We start from the raw sequence: 18,592 nt of genomic DNA, 5'->3' as shown, positions 1-18,592 counted from the left end.
AAAACAAAACTTCGATCTAGGCCGATCTGTATATACCATTCACGACGAAATTGTCAAAAAATAGTATTTAATTCAGAAGAAAGTTAAAAGTATTAGAAATCAATATATTAATGACTTTTTTCCATTTAGATATTAATTTCTGATAAAATTTAACGTCAGTTTTTAATAAATGACAAATAGAGAGGGCGATATGGGAGAGATTGTCGTTTCAAAGTACATTAGACGTTTTTTTATCCTCTGGTACTAGATTAACAATAAATTTAGAAAATCTTTATATATTTATAATAAAATGAACCACTAAATTCATTTATTATTTAATTGTGAGAATTTCATAGGTTGCGATGTAAAAAAATATCCTAAAAAACAAATGTCAATCCAAATATTTTTTTACATGTCAATAAAAGGATTTTTTAAGGTAAATTTCTAACAAAAATTGTAAATTCACATTTCGTTTTCGCAATAACATAAATTTGATTTTAAAAAATTAAGAATTTTAGAATAAAACTTATTAATTAGTACCTATAGGCATCTCATTGTCGTTATTGGGATCCTTGGTACTTTTAGGCGTCTCTTGGTGTCTATCTTCTTCGTTTTTTCCGTCTGTGGAGTTTGATTCTTCCGTTACCGTATTTTGATTTTCTAAGCGTCTGTAACAGGAGATAAAAATACTACTTCGAAAGATGAATTTATAATATTTTATTGTCGATATAAACATAAATTCAGAACAATATAAAAATAAATGACCACTTTCTTCAGACCAACTGGCAGTATGCGCCATTAAAAGATAAAGAAGAGTACAAACCAAGAAAATGACGTCTAGGGCATGACTTCGTCAAAATTATAATCTATTGTCATTCCCCAGCCGTCTTTGACGCCATTTTTTTTCGATCGTACGGTATTTACCTGTATTTGTACTGCCGATAGTTATTGTCGTCTAAATTAAGATGTCTGTTGTTGCGTATCGTGCTGGAATCCTTCCTGGAAGATTCCTGGATCTGCTTGGAAGAGAAATGAGGCGATGAAGTTGAGGTAGTCGTTTTGGCTGTTTCTTCGTTCGAATCGCAGAGGCCTTTGATTTTCAGTTGGTCGGCAGTGCGTAGCAGAGACTGCAAAAAAGAGAAAACGTCAAAAATTGTATAAACCTCGTAATCTACAGGGTGCGAACAAATAGCCTGTCAAACTGCCGCTTTTACTACGAAGTGTACAAGATGCCGAAGCAGCTTAACAGCCGTTGCGAATATGTCATCACAACCTTATTAGAGTATTTTGAACGGGAAAGAGGTAGTAATGGCCCTTTATGTCCCCTAAGTGCTATTAGGGAGGTGAGTTTAGTTGATGTAAGTAATAACTGTTTATATGTTTATAATTAATTCATTTTTGTTTCCTAAAATATTTTGATTAAAAGAAAATCGGCAACGCTGTGCCGGTTAAGCATAATCACCTGACTAAAATTTTATTTTGTATGATCTATATATAGTTACATACCAGATATACCCTTAAAATTTACAAGATATGTTGTACAATATTTATTTCAAATCGAATCATTTTTGTTTTCTAAAATATTTTGATTAAAAGAAAATAAAAAGAAAAAAAAGAGATATATTCATAGGGGCTGCAGACAACATTACATTCCAGGGCTCTCGAATGCCTCAAGGGACACCCTGGAGCAGTACGAACAATTGTTTGCGGAAGATCCATTCAGCGATCAAACCATCACCTGCGGAACAGCTTTAATGACAGCTCTCAGCGAGGCACGTGAGAAGAAATGGATAGAAACCCTGGATAGAATGGACATGTCTCATAGTAGTAAAATAGCTTGGAATCTAATCAAGAAACTGGATGGTGACCCAAAACTAAGTAAGGCCCCTGCCAATGTAACACCCAATCAAGTGGCCAACCAACTCCTTCTAAATGGCAAATTCAACTCCAAACGCCAGAAAAACAAAATCAAACGCCTAATACCAACTGAAAACACCAACTTTCAGAAATCATTTACCATGAAAGAGTTGAACAATGGTATAAATACCATGAAGAATGGAATAGCCGCTGGGATTGACGATATATGTGTGGAACAGATCAAAAATTCCGGTTCCGGAACCAAAAAATGGATACTTAAACTTTTCAACATATGTCGCGAAACCTTTCAAATTCCAAAACTCCTCTCCTAAAACTTTTAATCCTCTACAGAATAGAGAAGACCGTCGATTCAAAGCTGATTCCGCAACAGGCAGGATTCAGACCTGGAAAGTCCTGCACCAGTCAAATCCTCGCATTGACAGAACATATCGAGAAGGGTTTTGAGAATAAACACATCACAGGGCTGGCCCTAGTCGACCTAAGTTCCGCCTATGACACGGTACACCACAAGATATTACTGCATAAAGCCAATAAGACCTTGAAAGATTACCACCTAGTCAAGATACTCGAATTCTTGCTCCAAAACAGGCAGTTTTTCGTGACGCTCGAGGGCAAAAAGAGTCGATGGCGAAACCAGAAGAATGGGTTGGCACAAGGGAGCGTGCTGGCACCAATTCTTTTCAACATATATACAAATGACCAACCTATTCCAGATAATACTAGAACCTTTGCATATGCAGATGACCTAGCAATAACAGTTGAAGGCAAGGGTTCCGAAGATATCGAGGAGAAACTAGAAAGCGCCCTAAAAACAATGTCAACCTATTACACAAAAGAATTCTTTAAAACCCAACCCCACCAAAACTAAAGTGAGTGCATTCCACCTTAATTCGAGAGACAGGCGACCCGCAGACTTAATGTTACATAGGACGGAGGAATTACTAGAACACACAGATAAGCCTACCCATCTTGGCGTCGTGCTGGACAGAACATTGATCTACAAATATCACTGCGAAAAAACGCAAAAAAAGTAGAAGCACGAAATTCCCTTATAAGGAAGCTGACCAATAGTAAAATGGGAGCCAAACTTACCGTGGTCAGAACTTCTGCTCCAAGCTCTGTGTTTTCAACTGCAGAATATGCCTGCCCAGTGTGGTGTAGATCTGTCCATGCAAAAAAGGTGAACATCAGTCTGAATGAAACATGCAGAATAGTGACAGGTTGTATGAAACCCACCCCCTTAGAAAACCTCTACAAGGCCGCAGGTTTTACAAGCCCCGATTTACGCAGAAAAGCTCATGAACATACTGAGAAGTTAAAACAAACCTTTGATGCTCGTCACTCAACTTTTGGCCAAGAGTGCGGCACAGGTAGACTCTAAATCCAGACGCCGTTTCTAAGCCACCCCCTGGATGAACCTCCCTCCCACTACCCCTTACAGAGAGGACCCACCGAATGGGTGTTTCTAGCGACTGGAAAACCTGGAGAATGCTCAACCGAATCAGAACTGGGGTGGCCCCAGTAAAATCCAATTTGATCAAATGGGGTTTGCGGGACAGAAATGACGACAAATGCGACTGCGGCGCCTTTCAGGACATGGAACATCTTCTTCAATGTCCTGCGTGCCCCCACAGATGTACCCCCGATGACCTATGGCTGGCTAAACGGGAAGCATTGAACGTAGCCCATTACTGGGTTAATAAACTATAATATAATCCGGATACGAAAAAGTAAAGTAAAAGAAAATCAGCAACGCTGTGCCGGTTAAGCATAATCACCTGACTAAAATTTTATTTTGTATGATCTATATATAGTTACATACCAGATATACCCTTAAAATCTACAAGATATATTGTACAATATTTATTTCAAATCGAAAAATGTCATGAATAACAACATTTCTCTATTATTTTGTAATATTTGCTTTAAATTTCCATTTTCGTGTTCCATATTTTTCAGCAAAATCTTAGCGCCCTCTGCAAAGTAAAACAATACACATATCCCTTTCAAAAATAAGCCGTACTGTTATGACAGGCACCCTCAAATATTTATATTTAGGATTTCGAGAAGGCCTAACAAAAATCAAACAACCCATTACGTCCTCGTTAACCCCCCTTCCCCTCACTGCCAAACAGCTCTAATCTCCGAAATTGCATCTGTACGTCCCCTCTTGCCCCGCGTTCCCCTAATTCGCACACATTTCAACTCAGTGGCGGTTCATGGTAAACATTTTAAACTGTTCTGCTAATTTTACCAAAAAATAAATAAATAAATAAATAACAAAAACTAGCCTATTTATTGTGAATAATACTGTCTCTTCTTGGTTAATTTATCTTATAACAAACTGTATAGGATGTCCCAAATTCGAGGGCATCTCGAAAATCATAAGAGTTATGATGGAGGTGGAATTATGGCAAAGTTTCGCAATTTTGTGTCCAATAAAATGGCGTTTTGATAATAAAAAAATATTGGTGTAATTTTAGAGATATTTGGAAAGAATTAAACATTGTACAATGGTTTACATACAGAATATCAGACAAAGATCATATTAGGTGGGCTTTAATAAAAATTTACTGTTGGAAGAGAGCCATATGTAATACTAGCGTGTACCCCTGCGACTTCGTTCGCGTCGAATTAATCATTTCTAATGGTGATGATAAAGCAAAGCAAGAATTTCCATTAACATACAAACTGGATAAAATTTTCTCGCATTTATGTCAGCATGAGAAAAAACAATATAGCGATATTATTATATAACTTGGTAATATTTGAGGGGTAGTTTCATCTCGTTGGAATTTGACTTTCGAAAAATCCGTTTGCAAAAATAAGCTTTTTATGTCAAGCAGTTTAAGCAGAATCGTGGTTAACCAATTACCCAACTTTTTGGAACACCCTGTGTGATTTTTTAAAAAATTTCAAAATATGTAAAAAAACAAAATAAATTACACGTGTCCAAGCGTTTTCCCGAAAGATTAACCGTTTTTTAAATAACAAATATTGTAATATTTGAAGGGTGTTTTCACTCGCTTGGAATTTGAGATTCGAGAAACCCCTCCTTATCGAACCTCTACACCCCACAGTCAATCCGTTTACCAAAAATCAGCTTTAAACGTCAAGCACTTTAAGCAGAATCGTTATTACTCAATGGTCATATTTTATGAAACACCCTGTATAAATATTTAAAAAATCTTAAAATATGTAAAACAGCAAAATAAAATATACGTGTTTAAGAGTTTTTCCGAAAGACTCACCGGTTTTTAAATAAAAAATATTCTAATATTTGAGGGACTATTTTATATATATTTATTTCACCCCCTTAGAATTCGAGTTTCGAAAAATCCCTTCTTATCGAACCTCTACACCCTAAAGTCAATCCGTTTTCCAAAAATCAGCTTTTTACGTCAAGCGCTTTAAGCAGGATCGTGATTAATTAATGACAAGATTTTTCGAACCACCCTGTATACATTTTTAAAAAATCTTAAAATATGTAAAAAAAACAAAATAAAATATACGTGTTTAAGAGTTTTTCGGAAACTTGACCGTTTTTTAAATAAAAAATATTGTAATATTTGAGAGGTGGTTTCACCCCCTTGGAACTTGAATTTCGAAAAATCCCTTCTTGTCGAACCTCTCCACCCTAGAATCAACCTGTATGCCAAAATTGAGCTTCTTATGCTGAGTGGTTTGAGCAGCATCATGATTTATCAGTGAGTCAGTTACTTAAAGATTTTATATATTAGTATAGATAACATCAGTGAATATCTACGAACCCGTTAAAAATTTAGAAACACTTTAAATACAAAAAAATGTGCACTTTTTAATTCTGTATTTTCTAAAAGAAAAAATATACAGAGTGTTGTATTAAAAAAATTGAATCAAATTGAATACATTTTATATAGGCAAAAATTGTTATAAAGAATGCATTTTTTTCAAAATGTAAATATTAAAGAAGTTTTTTTCCTGTTGTAAAGACAATCCGGGGACATTCTGTACAACAAAATATTTTAGAATATCTTCGATAACGACGACGATATTGGACTTCCTCGCACCAATGGCCCACCCTGTATATATATTTTGGGTATTTTAGTTAGATCATGGAATTAATTTGTATTTTTTATTAACCTCAGCAGCACTGCATTTCTGCACCATAAACCGTCCGCCACTGTTTCCTCTTATTTCCGACGCCGATAGCGAGCCCAAGGGGATGTTGCGGGGGGGAAACAGGCTAGAGAGGGTGGGGTAACTACCCTCCATCCCCCTAAGAGCTCCCGGAGGGGAGTCACTCGCCACGCAATCGTCCCATTCGGAGGGGAAAGTGATGCTGAGCGGGCCGGACCAATCAATACGATCGCGGGTTCAAGGACACACGACGTCGAAGCAGTGGCAAGAGAGGGGGTGTGGGGTGAGAGAGAAGAGGGGGGAAGCTCGGAGACGCCGGATAAATCGACGGGAGGATAGATGTGAGTTGGAAAGTTTCCATAGATGGAGATGACCTTAGACTATTTGATTGTTTGAGGAAGTGAGATTAAGAAAGACTGGTCTTTCGCTCTTTTTGGCTGTTTTATACCTTCCTGTAAAACTTAAAATCAGTCTAATAGTCCAAGAAAATAGGCCTTTAATTACGAAGTTTTGGTAAAAACTTAAATTTTTTATACAGGGTTGTTCACCACATACGACACGGAGTATTGTAGTTAAATGATTAGATTTTTACAAATTGTAAGTTTTGGTTTCGTTGAAGGACTATTAGAGCTACAATTTAAAAATATTTTTACAAGATACAGAGTGTCCCAAATGAATAAAAAATATCAAAGTTGTATTTTTTTAAATGGAACACCGTGTATATTATTGCATTTTTAGTTTCTACGATTAAAACAAAGGTAAATTTGATTAAGGTTTATTACACTTAAACCTTGCCGTTTTTGAAATATTTTCAATTTTGTGAAATTGCAGTATAAATTTTAAGGCTTTATTTCTCCGAGGGTATCAAAGTTTTTAATACTAAATATTTACTGAAGTTTATTTATTGATTAGTTATTGTGTTGCAATAATAAAAATTATACTACCTTATACAGAGTGTCTAAAATTTTATTTTAAATAATTACTAGCTTTAAACAGCAATGGAACGCCCTGTATATTTTAGGAGAATCAGGTGCATAATTTAATTGTCTATCAAATTGTATTATCCACTTTTTTACCTATCTCTGCAAGTTTTCGTAGAAAATGCATTTTATTATAATTTAGACCTCATTTATCAATATACCCATGGAATATTGACATTTTAGATTGTTTTTATAGCAAAAAATGTGCAAAATGTACAGGCTAGTAATATTATAGTTTTTAGCAAAATGATAATATTACTAGCCCATTTGTGTGCAAAAAGAAAACTTTAAATATTTATAAAAGAGTATACCATTAATTAAATATACCACCATTATTTCCGCCCAAATACTAATTAATTACATACTTAATTATGTTCGTTAATAAATTATTCTAAATAAATGTGGATTTGAATCAGAAATCAATATATATAATCTCAAATGTCAGTATTCCATGGGTATATTTATAATTGAACTTAAAATTACAAGAAAATGCATTTTCTACGGAAACTTGAAGCAATAGGTAAAAAGTGGTATAATACAATTTGATAGACAATTAAATGTGCGTCTGATTCTCATAAAATATACAGGGTGTTCCATTTAAATTAAACAAGTTATTGCCGTTTAAAGCTAGTAATTATTTAAAATAAAATTTTAGACACTCTGTATAAGGTAGTATAATTTTTCTTATTGCAACACAATAACTGATCAATAAATAAACTTCAGTAAATATTTAGTATTAAAAACTTTGATACCCTTGGAGAAATAAAGCATTAAAATTTCGACTGCAATTTCACAAAATTGAAAATATTTCAAAAACGGTAAGGTTTAAGTGTAATAAACCTTAATCAAATTTACCTTTATTTTAATGGTAGAAACTGAAAATGTAATAATATACAGGGTGTTCCATTTAAAAAAATACAACTTTGATATTTTTATTTATCTGGGACACTCTGTATCTTGTAAAAATATTTTTAAATTGTAGCTCTAATAGTCCTTCAACGAACCCAAAACTTACAATTTGTAAAAATCTAATCGTTTAGCTACAATACTCCGTGTCGTATGTGGTGAACAACCCTGTATAAGTTACTTTGAAAGATTTTTTTAAATTCACCCCAGAGTAAAATAAATAAATAAAATTATTTTTTCGAAATTTCGGAGAAAAGGGAAGAACTAGAAAAAAAATGTTAAAAAAGGTGATTAGCGTCACATTTTACATAGAAATGATCTCTATACTTTTTTTGCTCAGATCAAAATTAACCGATATAGGGTGATTAGAAAAAATCATATATTTTTATTCGATTTGTTTGGGAAATTATAAATTTCAATTGAAGATTTTTTTAATTTCACCCCGAGAAGGGGTGAAAAATATAAATAAAGTGTTTTTTTTTCCAAATTTCAGGGAAACGGTAAAGACACGGCAAAAAATTTTTCAATAAAAGTTGTCCCCTAATTTGTATCCACCCCTTCTCGGTTAATTTTGATTTGAGCAAAAAAAGTATAGAGGCTATTTTTATGTAAAATTGAAAGCTCTACAACTTTCTTTTCTAGTCGAAGTTGAAGCTTAGTGATAGACACCATAAATCTCTCTGGAAATTTTCATTTCATTACAGTAGTATGGAAATACGTCGAGTACCGACGTTGGTACGTACCATTTGGTGCAATTATTAGTTCAACAATTAGGCCCAAAGGAAGGATTAAGCGAACCAAGCAACAAAACCGATGGAATTACAGGCATCCGACCACGGTACCGCTGCTAGCTGGGTACCTTCGCAACATAGTCCCTCCACGAACATTAAAACATATAGACCTTCGATTCCTTTATATAGGGTATTTTTGAATAAGAATCCAATATTTCACAGGGTGATTTTTAAAGAAAAAAATTCATATAAACATCTGTTCTAAAATGCTTGGTTTTCGAGACACAGTGTACCAAAGTTCATAATATCTTCAGAGCCACTATAGATATGTTTGCCATTCAACATTTCCTAGTGATTGTTAACGAGGGGTCTCTCATTGTTGGAATTACATGTACATTTTCTTGGCAGTTGCTGGCATCAGTCGACTATAACTATATGGCAGACATAGGCAGTCTTCTTCGCAGTCATTGACAGTTGCTTGGCAGTAAAATTGTTTTTGGCAGTACATGTACATTTTTTACCCAAATGAAACATTCCTCGGTTAACATTTACTGAATTTTCGACTTTCAATGCAACATATCATCAGGCCCTAGACACTCAATAGTAATTTTATACAACTACAAATTTAGTTGTTCCGCATCACCAGATGGCTGGCGGCGGCGCAAAAGACATTGAAGTACAGGTTTCTAAGTTATATGTATATGAAGATAACATTACAGCCTCTATGTTGACTACCGTCTATGGTCTAGTTTTGGCCTAGTTGACAAAATGTTGGTGATCGGTCAAGTTATTTTGATATTATCATTGAAATCAGAATAGTATCACTGCCTTGATACACATTGATCTTTCCTTTACGCTACTTATACATCAGAGACCTGGACTCAGGAAAAGTACAAATAGACGAAAAATAGATGCTTTCGAAATGTGGGCCTACAGAAGAATGCTGCGAATTTCATACACAGAACATCGGACCAACGTATCAATTCTAAGGCAGTTGAAAGTTAACACAAGACTTTCAACCAAAATAAACCAGTCATACCTTAGGTACTTCGGGCATATTTCGAGAAGAACAGATGGACTAGAAAAAAATCATAATCGAAGGGAAGATTAATGGCAAACGACCAAGAGGAAGATCTCCGACGCGCTGGGTGGACCAAACCAAAGAAATTATTGGTCACGGCCAGCAAGAGGCTTCTATAGCCGCTCAAGATAGAGATGGATGGAGAAGAACGATCTGAGCAATTGAGATATGATGTCACCATACTCTTTCGAGAGTTAACGGACGAGAAGAAGAATGAGATAAGGGGATGATATACAGGGTGTCCTAAGCTGAGCGTGCATTAGAAATTTCTAGAGAACTACAATAACTGGATCGGACATATTTTGCACATCATTAATTGTTTCACAACGAAATCTATCGATTAAAGATATTTTCAATATGGCGGCACTTCCGGAAGACATGCATTCCGGCATGCCGGTTGACAAACCAAACCAAACTTTCTTATTTTAAATGGATACCGCCATTTTTATTACAAATAATATTCTCTGAAAAATTTTACACTCTAAAAAAATATTTAAAATTTTTGGACGAAAAAAACTGCCTGTCAAAAAAATATGTATAGCCTAAACGTCAAATTTAGTGATTACCACAGTCACTGTGACATAAATAGAAGACATGTGGCTATCTATTTCAAAAATTAAATTTTTAAAATCTTATAAAATAATAGCCGCAGCTCAGCTGTCATGGCATTGAGCGATAAAGGAATTATCACATCATTTTTTTCAAATGGAAACTCACTTCTTTATTTCACTAGTGAAAATGATTTTCAATTCGTTACTTTTTGATTAAACATGTTCCTATACCCAAAATAAATAATTTTATGTTATTTAAGATTTAGTTTTAAAGCGTACATTTTTTTAAATTTTAATCAGTAGTCTATGACTTTAAACGTCAAGTGATAAAATAGATCAGGCCATGTCATATCGTGACACTTTGTTCAGAAGTATGTCATCAATCATCATTTCCAAGAGAACTTTGCGCCGTTTTTTCGATCATACGATTCATACGATAGGTATATTATTAATAATATCAACTATTATATATCACTAAAGAGCGAAAACCAACTTAAAGCGGAACTCAAGAACCTGGAAGACTCCATCCATAACCTGGAATGAGAATCCTTCAACGGTCTAAGACACTCTAAGAAGTTTCTCAGTAGAGAGACTGTATGGTGAATACTGTATGATACCTACACTCTTTCTATAGCATTTAATATCTGTGAGTACGCCACAGGTACTGGGACAAAAGAACCTTCTCGCTCGGCCATGGCAGGTGGCTGTCGACCAGCCGGTCGGGTCGAGCTCTGTTCCAAGGCCAACGACGACGGGCACCAGCCCATAGCCGAGTACACACCAGTCAGACGAGAAAAATACGCACCGGTGCAGTGCACACACACACAGGCACATCATCACGAACCGATTTTAAATCAAATTAGCATTGTGGGGTCTACGAAACAGCCATTGAACTTGGGAATTATTGAAGAGAGAGTAGAAAAATAATACAGCTTTATATTATATTCGTCACTTACCTATAATCATTGTAACATTTGTAACCGAAAGGACTTATATTTATATGTATAAAATAAAAAGTAGCAAATGGAGTAATTTTTGCTTCGTATTAAGCGTAGTTTTCACGGGATAGAAATTTGAGATAGAACTTGCTAGAATAACTTGCGATAGTGTTTACATTTAAGTAAATTTTAAAACAATTTCTTGCAACAAGTACTTACTTTCTAGGCATATGGTTTGAGCAAGAAATTGTATGCACGTATACACGGTATGGTGTATATTGCACAAGTAGGTATATTGTTTAGTAGAAAAATGTCGCGCCGTAAAAAGAGAGCTGCAGCCACTGTTCTTCTTGTTGCAATTTTACGCAAACAGTCAAGAAAATCTAGAAAAAGAATATGGGTTAAAGAATGGATTGCCAGAAGGCCTCTTGGAGCCTACCCAATGTTATTAAAAGAATTAAGAAATGAAGACCCAAAGCATTTAAACAATTTTCTGCGAATGTCAGAAGTCGATTTTAACTTTTTTACTACAACTAATTTCGAAATTGGATATAATCAATAAAATATCAAAATTGGATATGCCACAATTCTGGAAATCCATCAAATATATTAGTCAAAGTGATGGTATCTTATCTTTTTCGACGTTGGGATAGTGATGGTATCTTCTTTCGACCACATACGTTTCTCCATTTTAACAAAGTTTACAGAATTTGATTTTAATATCGTTATTTAACACGCCTTCGAAAATCACTTGCATCAAAGACTTTCAACAAGACGGAAATAAATTTTAACTTGCCAGAGCACTATCCCAACCTGTTTACACTTGCCAGCGTCTTTCGCCGCAACCACTTCCCCGCCAGTTTTGTGACTTGCTGGGAGAGTGCTTTCGAATACTCTTTACATTATGCAAGTTTGGTAGAAGTGCTCTCAGACATATACTTGCGATAATTTACTTGCCCGTGTAAACTACGCTAATCAATAAAAGAAAACATAATATTTTCTAAAAGTTTAGTCAGATCAGAAACCAGAAATCAAATATTAGATTTATTGAACTATTTGATTCTGGTTGTAAGATGTGGTGGATTAGCAAAAGCAAAAAAACATTTTGGCAAAACTGCCATAACTTTAAGTCAGCTGCTAACAATTAAGGTGCTTTATTCTTTACAAACACTATAATCATCATTTGTTGCCATATCTTCTTAACCCAATAAAGACTCAGGAAACACTAAGATAGATTAAAAAGATAAGTTCTAATGCACACTGCATTCATCAATTATTGAAGACCATAACTAAGAAAAAAACAAGTGACAAAAAAGACACTCACTGTTAAGTTAGAAATTTATGCTCAATAACTCTGGTTTGTAATTTTAGTACTTAGTCTGTTTCTTACTGAATGGTCTTCAATTAATAGAATCATATATTAATTCACTCTGTCGTAGGATAAGTTTCCATTATCGCCAAATTTCTGAGATTTTTTTCCATTTCAACTGACACTGAATGATAAATAGTTGTTAAAGTATGGTTAAAGTTGATTAATACAACGGTTACAATGGTATTCTAACTACATATTAGGCTGTGCTGGGTAAATTCCCATTTAGGTAACTTTTATTAAAATTTGAAATGTATTCTTAATTTTTAGATAATGTTAATATACAGGATTGTTCACCACATACGACACGGAATATTGTAGCTAAACGATTAGATTTTTGCAAATTGTAAGTTTTGAGTTCGTTGAAGTACTATTAGAGCTACAATTTAAAAATATTTTTACAAGATACAGAGTGTCCCAAATAAATAAAAAAATATCAAAGTTTTATTTTTTTAAATGGAACACCCTGTATATTATTACATTTTTAGTTTCTACGATTAAAATAAAGGTAAATTTAATTATGGTTTATTGCACTTAAACCTTACCGTTTTTGAAATATTTTCAATTTTGTGAACTTGCAGTATAAATTTTAAGGCTTCATTTCTCCGAGGGTATCAGAGTTTTTAACACTAAATATTTACTGAAGTTTATTTATTGATCAGTTATTGTGTTATAATAATAAAAACTTTACTACCTTATACAGAGTGTCTAAAAATTTATTTTAAATAATTACTAGCTTTAAAGGGCAATAACTTGTTTGATTTAAATGGAACACCCTGTACATTTTATGAGAATCAGATGCACAATTTAATTGTCTATCAAATTGTATTATTCCGTTTTTTACCTATCTCTTCAAGTTTCCGTAAAAAATGCATTTTCTTGTAATTTAGAACTCATTTATCAATATACCCATGGAATACTGATATTTTAGATTATTTTTAAAGATGTACCAAATTTTTAAAGAGTACAGATACTAATATTGTCGATATAGTTCGTTTATTTCATTAAAAAATAAAAAAAACTGTTTAAATATTTGTTAAAGAGGACCAATTAATATGATTCCAGTATTCAAACTACATTAATTGACTGTTTGCGTTGATTAATAATAATTGCTCCAAATACTAAAAAACTGAATTATGTATGTGCATTAGACAGTGTGGTAAAAAAACTTAAAAAAAACACCTTAAAAATGATATTTCATTTTTTGACAAATGCTTATTTATAACAGAGACGTTCATTTTCATAACTTATTATTACATTGATTTCTGATTCAAATCCACATTTATTTAGAATAATTTATTAACGAACACAATTAAATATGTAATTAATTAGTATTTGGGCGGAAACACTGTGGTATATTTAATTAAAAGGTATACTCTTTTATAAAAGATTTAAATAGTTTTCTTTGTTGCATACAAATGGGCTCGTAATATTATCGTTTTTCTAAAAACGATAATATTACTAGCCTGTACATTGTACATTTGTTGTTTTAAAAACAATCTAAAATGTCAATATGCCATGGGTATATTGATAAATGAGGTCTAAATTATAAGAAAATGCATTCTATGAAAACTTGAAGAAATAGGTAAAAAGTGGTATAATACAATTTGATAGACAATTAAATTGTGTATCTGATTCTCATAAAATATACAGGATGTTCCATTTAGATTAAACAAGTTATTGCCGTTTAAAGCTAGTAAATATTTAAAATAAATTTTTAGACACTCTGTATAAGGTAGTATAATTTTTATTAATGCAACACAATAACTGATCAATAAAATAAACTTCAGTTTATATTTAGTATTAAAACTTTGATACCCTCAGGGAAATTAAGCCTTAGTAAATTTATACTGCTGAACTACAAAATTGAAAAATATTTCAAAACAGTAAGGTTTAAGTGTAATAAACATAATCAAATTTACCTTTATTTTAATCATAGAAACTAAAAATGCAATAATATACAGGGGTGTTCCCATTCTAAAAAATACAACTTTGATATTTTTTATTTATTTGGGACACTCTGTATCTTGTAAAAATATTTTTAAATTGTAGCTCTAATAGTCCTTCAACGAACTCAAAACTTACAATTTGCAAAAATTTAATCGTTTAGCTACAATATTCCGTGTCGTATGTGGTGAACAATCCTGTATATTAACATTATCTCAAAATTAAGCATACATTTCAAATTTTAATAAAAGTTCCCAAATGGGAATTTACCCAGCATAGCCTAATATGTAGTTAAAATACCACTAATTTGTAAAAATCTAATCGTTTAGCTACAATACTCCGTGTCGTATGTGGTGAACAACCCTGTATATCAAAAACCTTAGCAATTAATATACAGGGTCCGGCAATAGTGCGTCGGGCATCTGTAGTTTCTAGAATCAAACACTTGAGGATTGTTGTGAGGATCCTAGGATGTATTTCAGGAAAATATTTTAACTTCTATAGGGTGGCTCAAAAAAGTATCAGGGGCTCGGGATGATTTTTTTTAAATAGTACACCCTGTATATTACTGCATCAATGGTTTCCTTTCAGATCACTTGACATAATCCTAAGATATATTATTTAGGATTACATAATCCTAAGATAGTTTCAGAGATATTAATAAATAAATAAAAAAAATATGTTTTCAGCCTTTCTTAAAGTAAAATTATTAAAAATACAAGAACTGTCCTGAAATCAAAACTATATTAGGTATTTACTTTAGATGGTCTGTACTTACTTTGCTATAAATACGGTAATCGTAAAACATACAGGATCTTCAAAATTCTACGCCAAATTTTCTAAAATATAAAATAATTTTTCTTCGTTTTTTTTTTAAATGGAACACCCTTTAAATTTAAATTAAAATTAAAATAACCTTTTTTTGTATTCAAAGTAATTCAAAATTTTTAACGATGTCGGAGATATTAGCGGTTTTATATTTCTTATGGCATTTTCCACATTAAATTTTTATCAAAGCCACCCAATGATTTTTCGCTCGTATTTTACCGTTGAAAGGGCCATATGAAATAATACTGGGTGTATCTGCAAAACTATTAAAAATTTTGAAATACGTTAAATACAAAAAATGTTCATTTTTTAAGTCGTTTAAAAAACGTTTAAAAAAAACTAAGAAAAATAATTTTATATTTTAGAAAGTTAGGCTGAGAATAAGAGAATATAGAACACCTTGTATGATTTAAGATAACGATATTCATAGTAAAGTAAGTATAGACCATCTAAAGTAAAGACCTAATATAGTTTTGCTTTCAGGACAGTTCTTGTATTTTTAATAATTTTTTTAAAGGGACGAACAATCTTTTTTTTATTATATCTCTGAAACTATCGAAACATATTTAAAATATCTTAGAATTATGTAAAGTGATCAGAAAGGAAGCCAAAAATGCAATACTATACAGAGTGTTCCATTTAAAAAAAATCATCCCGATCCACACACATTTTCTTGAGCCAACCTGCAGAGGTTAAATTATTTTCCTGAAATATCCTAATATATACATACTTTAGTTTTGCACTTAAACAAAATTCCTAAATTTTTATTTTTGGAGCTACAGATGCCCGACGCACTATTGCCGAACCCTGTATGCGTAATAGACTCATAAAAGATAGTAGAAAATGTAGTTGTGTCTAGCCCTAGCAGGCAACTCTTAAGCCCGACCAATCACGTTAGAGTGTTTGACAAACACAAATGAATTAACACCCTGCAAATAACCACGCTAACCAACCTGATTGGTCAAGCTTAATAATTGACTGCTAGGGCTAGACACTTCTGAAAATGTTGCTTTAAAATAAGCTGTTAAATAGTGCTTTATTATAAGTCATAATAATTAATAATAATTAAGTTTCCTGCCAAATCACAAACTTTCACTGATATAATGGTTCATGATGATTTTCAGAACTTAAAGCTCATAGACTGGTGGAAGTCATAACAAAATATACTCATTCTTGAAGAAAAGTTCATCATTGTTAGACATTTTTTTGATGCTGTTTCTTGCGCATCAGTCCAAAAATGTTTCTTAATTCATACGAAAAAGACGACTTTTCAACAACATTCAAAGAAAATAAATTCAAAGGTTCTTCCTCCGAAAAAACTTTTCATCGTGTCTACCTACACTTTCTCTGGTATTTCCTTCACTCCGTCTTCATTCACCTACTTCTGGAGATGTCCCTTTTACACCACTCGTCGCTATATATAAAGCGCGAGCTGGGAATCTCGCAAGGGGGGCAACAACGTCTAAATGTTTCCGTTTTGTTTTGCTCTCGCCATGCATCCGATCTCCTCTTTGCACGCCCGTCCTTTCGCTCTTGTAGCCGCTGCAGGCAGTCATGTGCCTCGCTTTACTTTTACTATCGTTCTATGGCTCTTCCCCGACGAGATGGAAGATAGAGAACTATCTATTAAAGCTCGAATTTCAAGGTCGGAAGAATAGAGCAAGACGCGTGCTAGAGTCGACGTCATAATACTGAGTTTTGAAAATATAAAATGTTTCGTTTAGGAATTCATTAAATACAGCAAGTTTTGGAATCAATGTAACTTAAGTGAGTTCTTAACAAACTGCATTCCGATATACTGTTTTTTAAGTCAGTGTTGGCGTATTCCATTAGAAAAGAGGAAGGGCCAATTAGAGAAGATAAAATTACTTCTAGACAAATATAGCATATCTAACTAATTAAATAAATATAATAAACAGCAGTTAAAGAGGGGAAGTAGGGTTTCTGGAACCGGAGCTGTTTTTGGGAACCGGGAATTTTGGTACCGCGCTCCGTAGGAACCAGGATTTCCCGGTTTCTTTCGGTACTAATTTCTGTTCAGTGGTGGTGCAGTTCATCAATCAGAAAGCAAGGTATGGGTTTTCAAAGTAAAATGGACAAAAAATTGAGATTTTTTGAAAATAATATCAAATTATTAAATAGTCATGAGAAAATTAACATGACCACAAACATGAACACAAGTAAAGAAAAAAGTATAGGTAACTTAAATTTCACATCAATGAACATAAACCAACTGAAAATTTGAGACAAAAGCCCAAAAATATTGAATATAAAATGCAAATATCCGTTAAAACATAACATAATAAATATTATAAGGACTTCAAAAGAGAAAAGAACAAGAACAACAAGAAATAGCATCATTACTCATTTAGAAGAGTTTGATTTCGACCGCTAGAAAATATCAAAGGACTTTCTCACGTAACAAAAAAAATAATTTTTTAATTATTGTTACCGATGACCGGTTCTGTGATGGCCAAAAAAATCTGAACCCTAATTGGTAGTATTAATTAGAGTTTCCGGAACCGTACTAAAATATTTTCGTTCAACGATTGTGGAGTTCGTCAATCAGCAAGCAATTGATCTATCAAAATAACTAGCTTTAAATATTTCTTAAAATTTTTGTACTGCTCCTGATTGTAGAAGTTTTCTCCATGAAGAAGAGGAAAACGTTTCCACTTTATGTCGGGGACCCAAACTAAGAACTATACAGGGTATCCCAGAAATAAGTGCAAGTATTTTAACTGTTAATATATTTAATCACAGAAAAACGCCTATGAGTTTTTTTGGATTTTTTTTTTAGTTTTTAGTTAAAAACATAATTTCTTGAGAATATGGCAACATATGTATTTGCTTAAATTTATCAGAAAAAAAAAACAGAAAAGATCCAGTGGTTCTCAAAATTTTAGCAAAAAATCATTTTTTTTGGACATTTTTAACTCCGTTATTTTGGACTTATTTGAAAAACGATAAAGAGAAATTATGTTTCTTTTATCGAGATCTACCACCCCTTAAAATACCTGCATTTATTTCTGGGTCACCCTGTATAGTATATAAATTAATTTTGTTATAGTATTTGAGTATCCGGAATCCGGAGTTATTCATTTTTAGGTAAACATTTTTGTTATGCTTTTGAAAACATAGTATATATTTGGGTAATTTCTCATTTTTGGTTTATGTACTGCCGAGTTTATTTCTCCCATTATTGACACTAGTGCTATACTATCCTGGATTGGTGAATGCTGCTGCTTTTCTCTTTGCTGTCGTTAATAAGAGATTATATTAATA

General features: G+C 33.0%; 1 protein-coding gene across 5 annotated transcripts in view; it reads right to left on the bottom strand.

Annotated features, from left to right (window-relative positions):
* Positions 1-18,592, bottom strand: part of LOC115889997 — a 136,881-nt gene that overhangs the window by 20,757 nt on the left and 97,532 nt on the right. For all 5 annotated transcript variants that reach the window (XR_004051544.1, XM_030910107.1, XM_030910109.1 and 2 more), the window contains 2 exons: positions 904-1,106; positions 520-647 (listed from right to left, as the gene is read on the bottom strand). Coding sequence is in view for 4 of the 5 variants with exons in the window: in XM_030910107.1 (XP_030765967.1) it covers positions 520-647; positions 904-1,106 (331 nt within the window). In the remaining variant the exon portion in view is untranslated. The remainder of the gene's footprint in view (positions 1-519; positions 648-903; positions 1,107-18,592) is intronic.

The sequence above is a fragment of the Sitophilus oryzae genome, unplaced genomic scaffold (assembly GCF_002938485.1).
Source record: "Sitophilus oryzae breed Bouriz unplaced genomic scaffold, Soryzae_2.0 scaffold_857_pilon_pilon, whole genome shotgun sequence".
NCBI classification, from domain to species: Eukaryota; Metazoa; Arthropoda; class Insecta; order Coleoptera; family Curculionidae; genus Sitophilus; species Sitophilus oryzae.
Note: the sequence above shows the minus strand (reverse complement) of the source record. Positions and strands in the feature narration are given on the sequence as shown.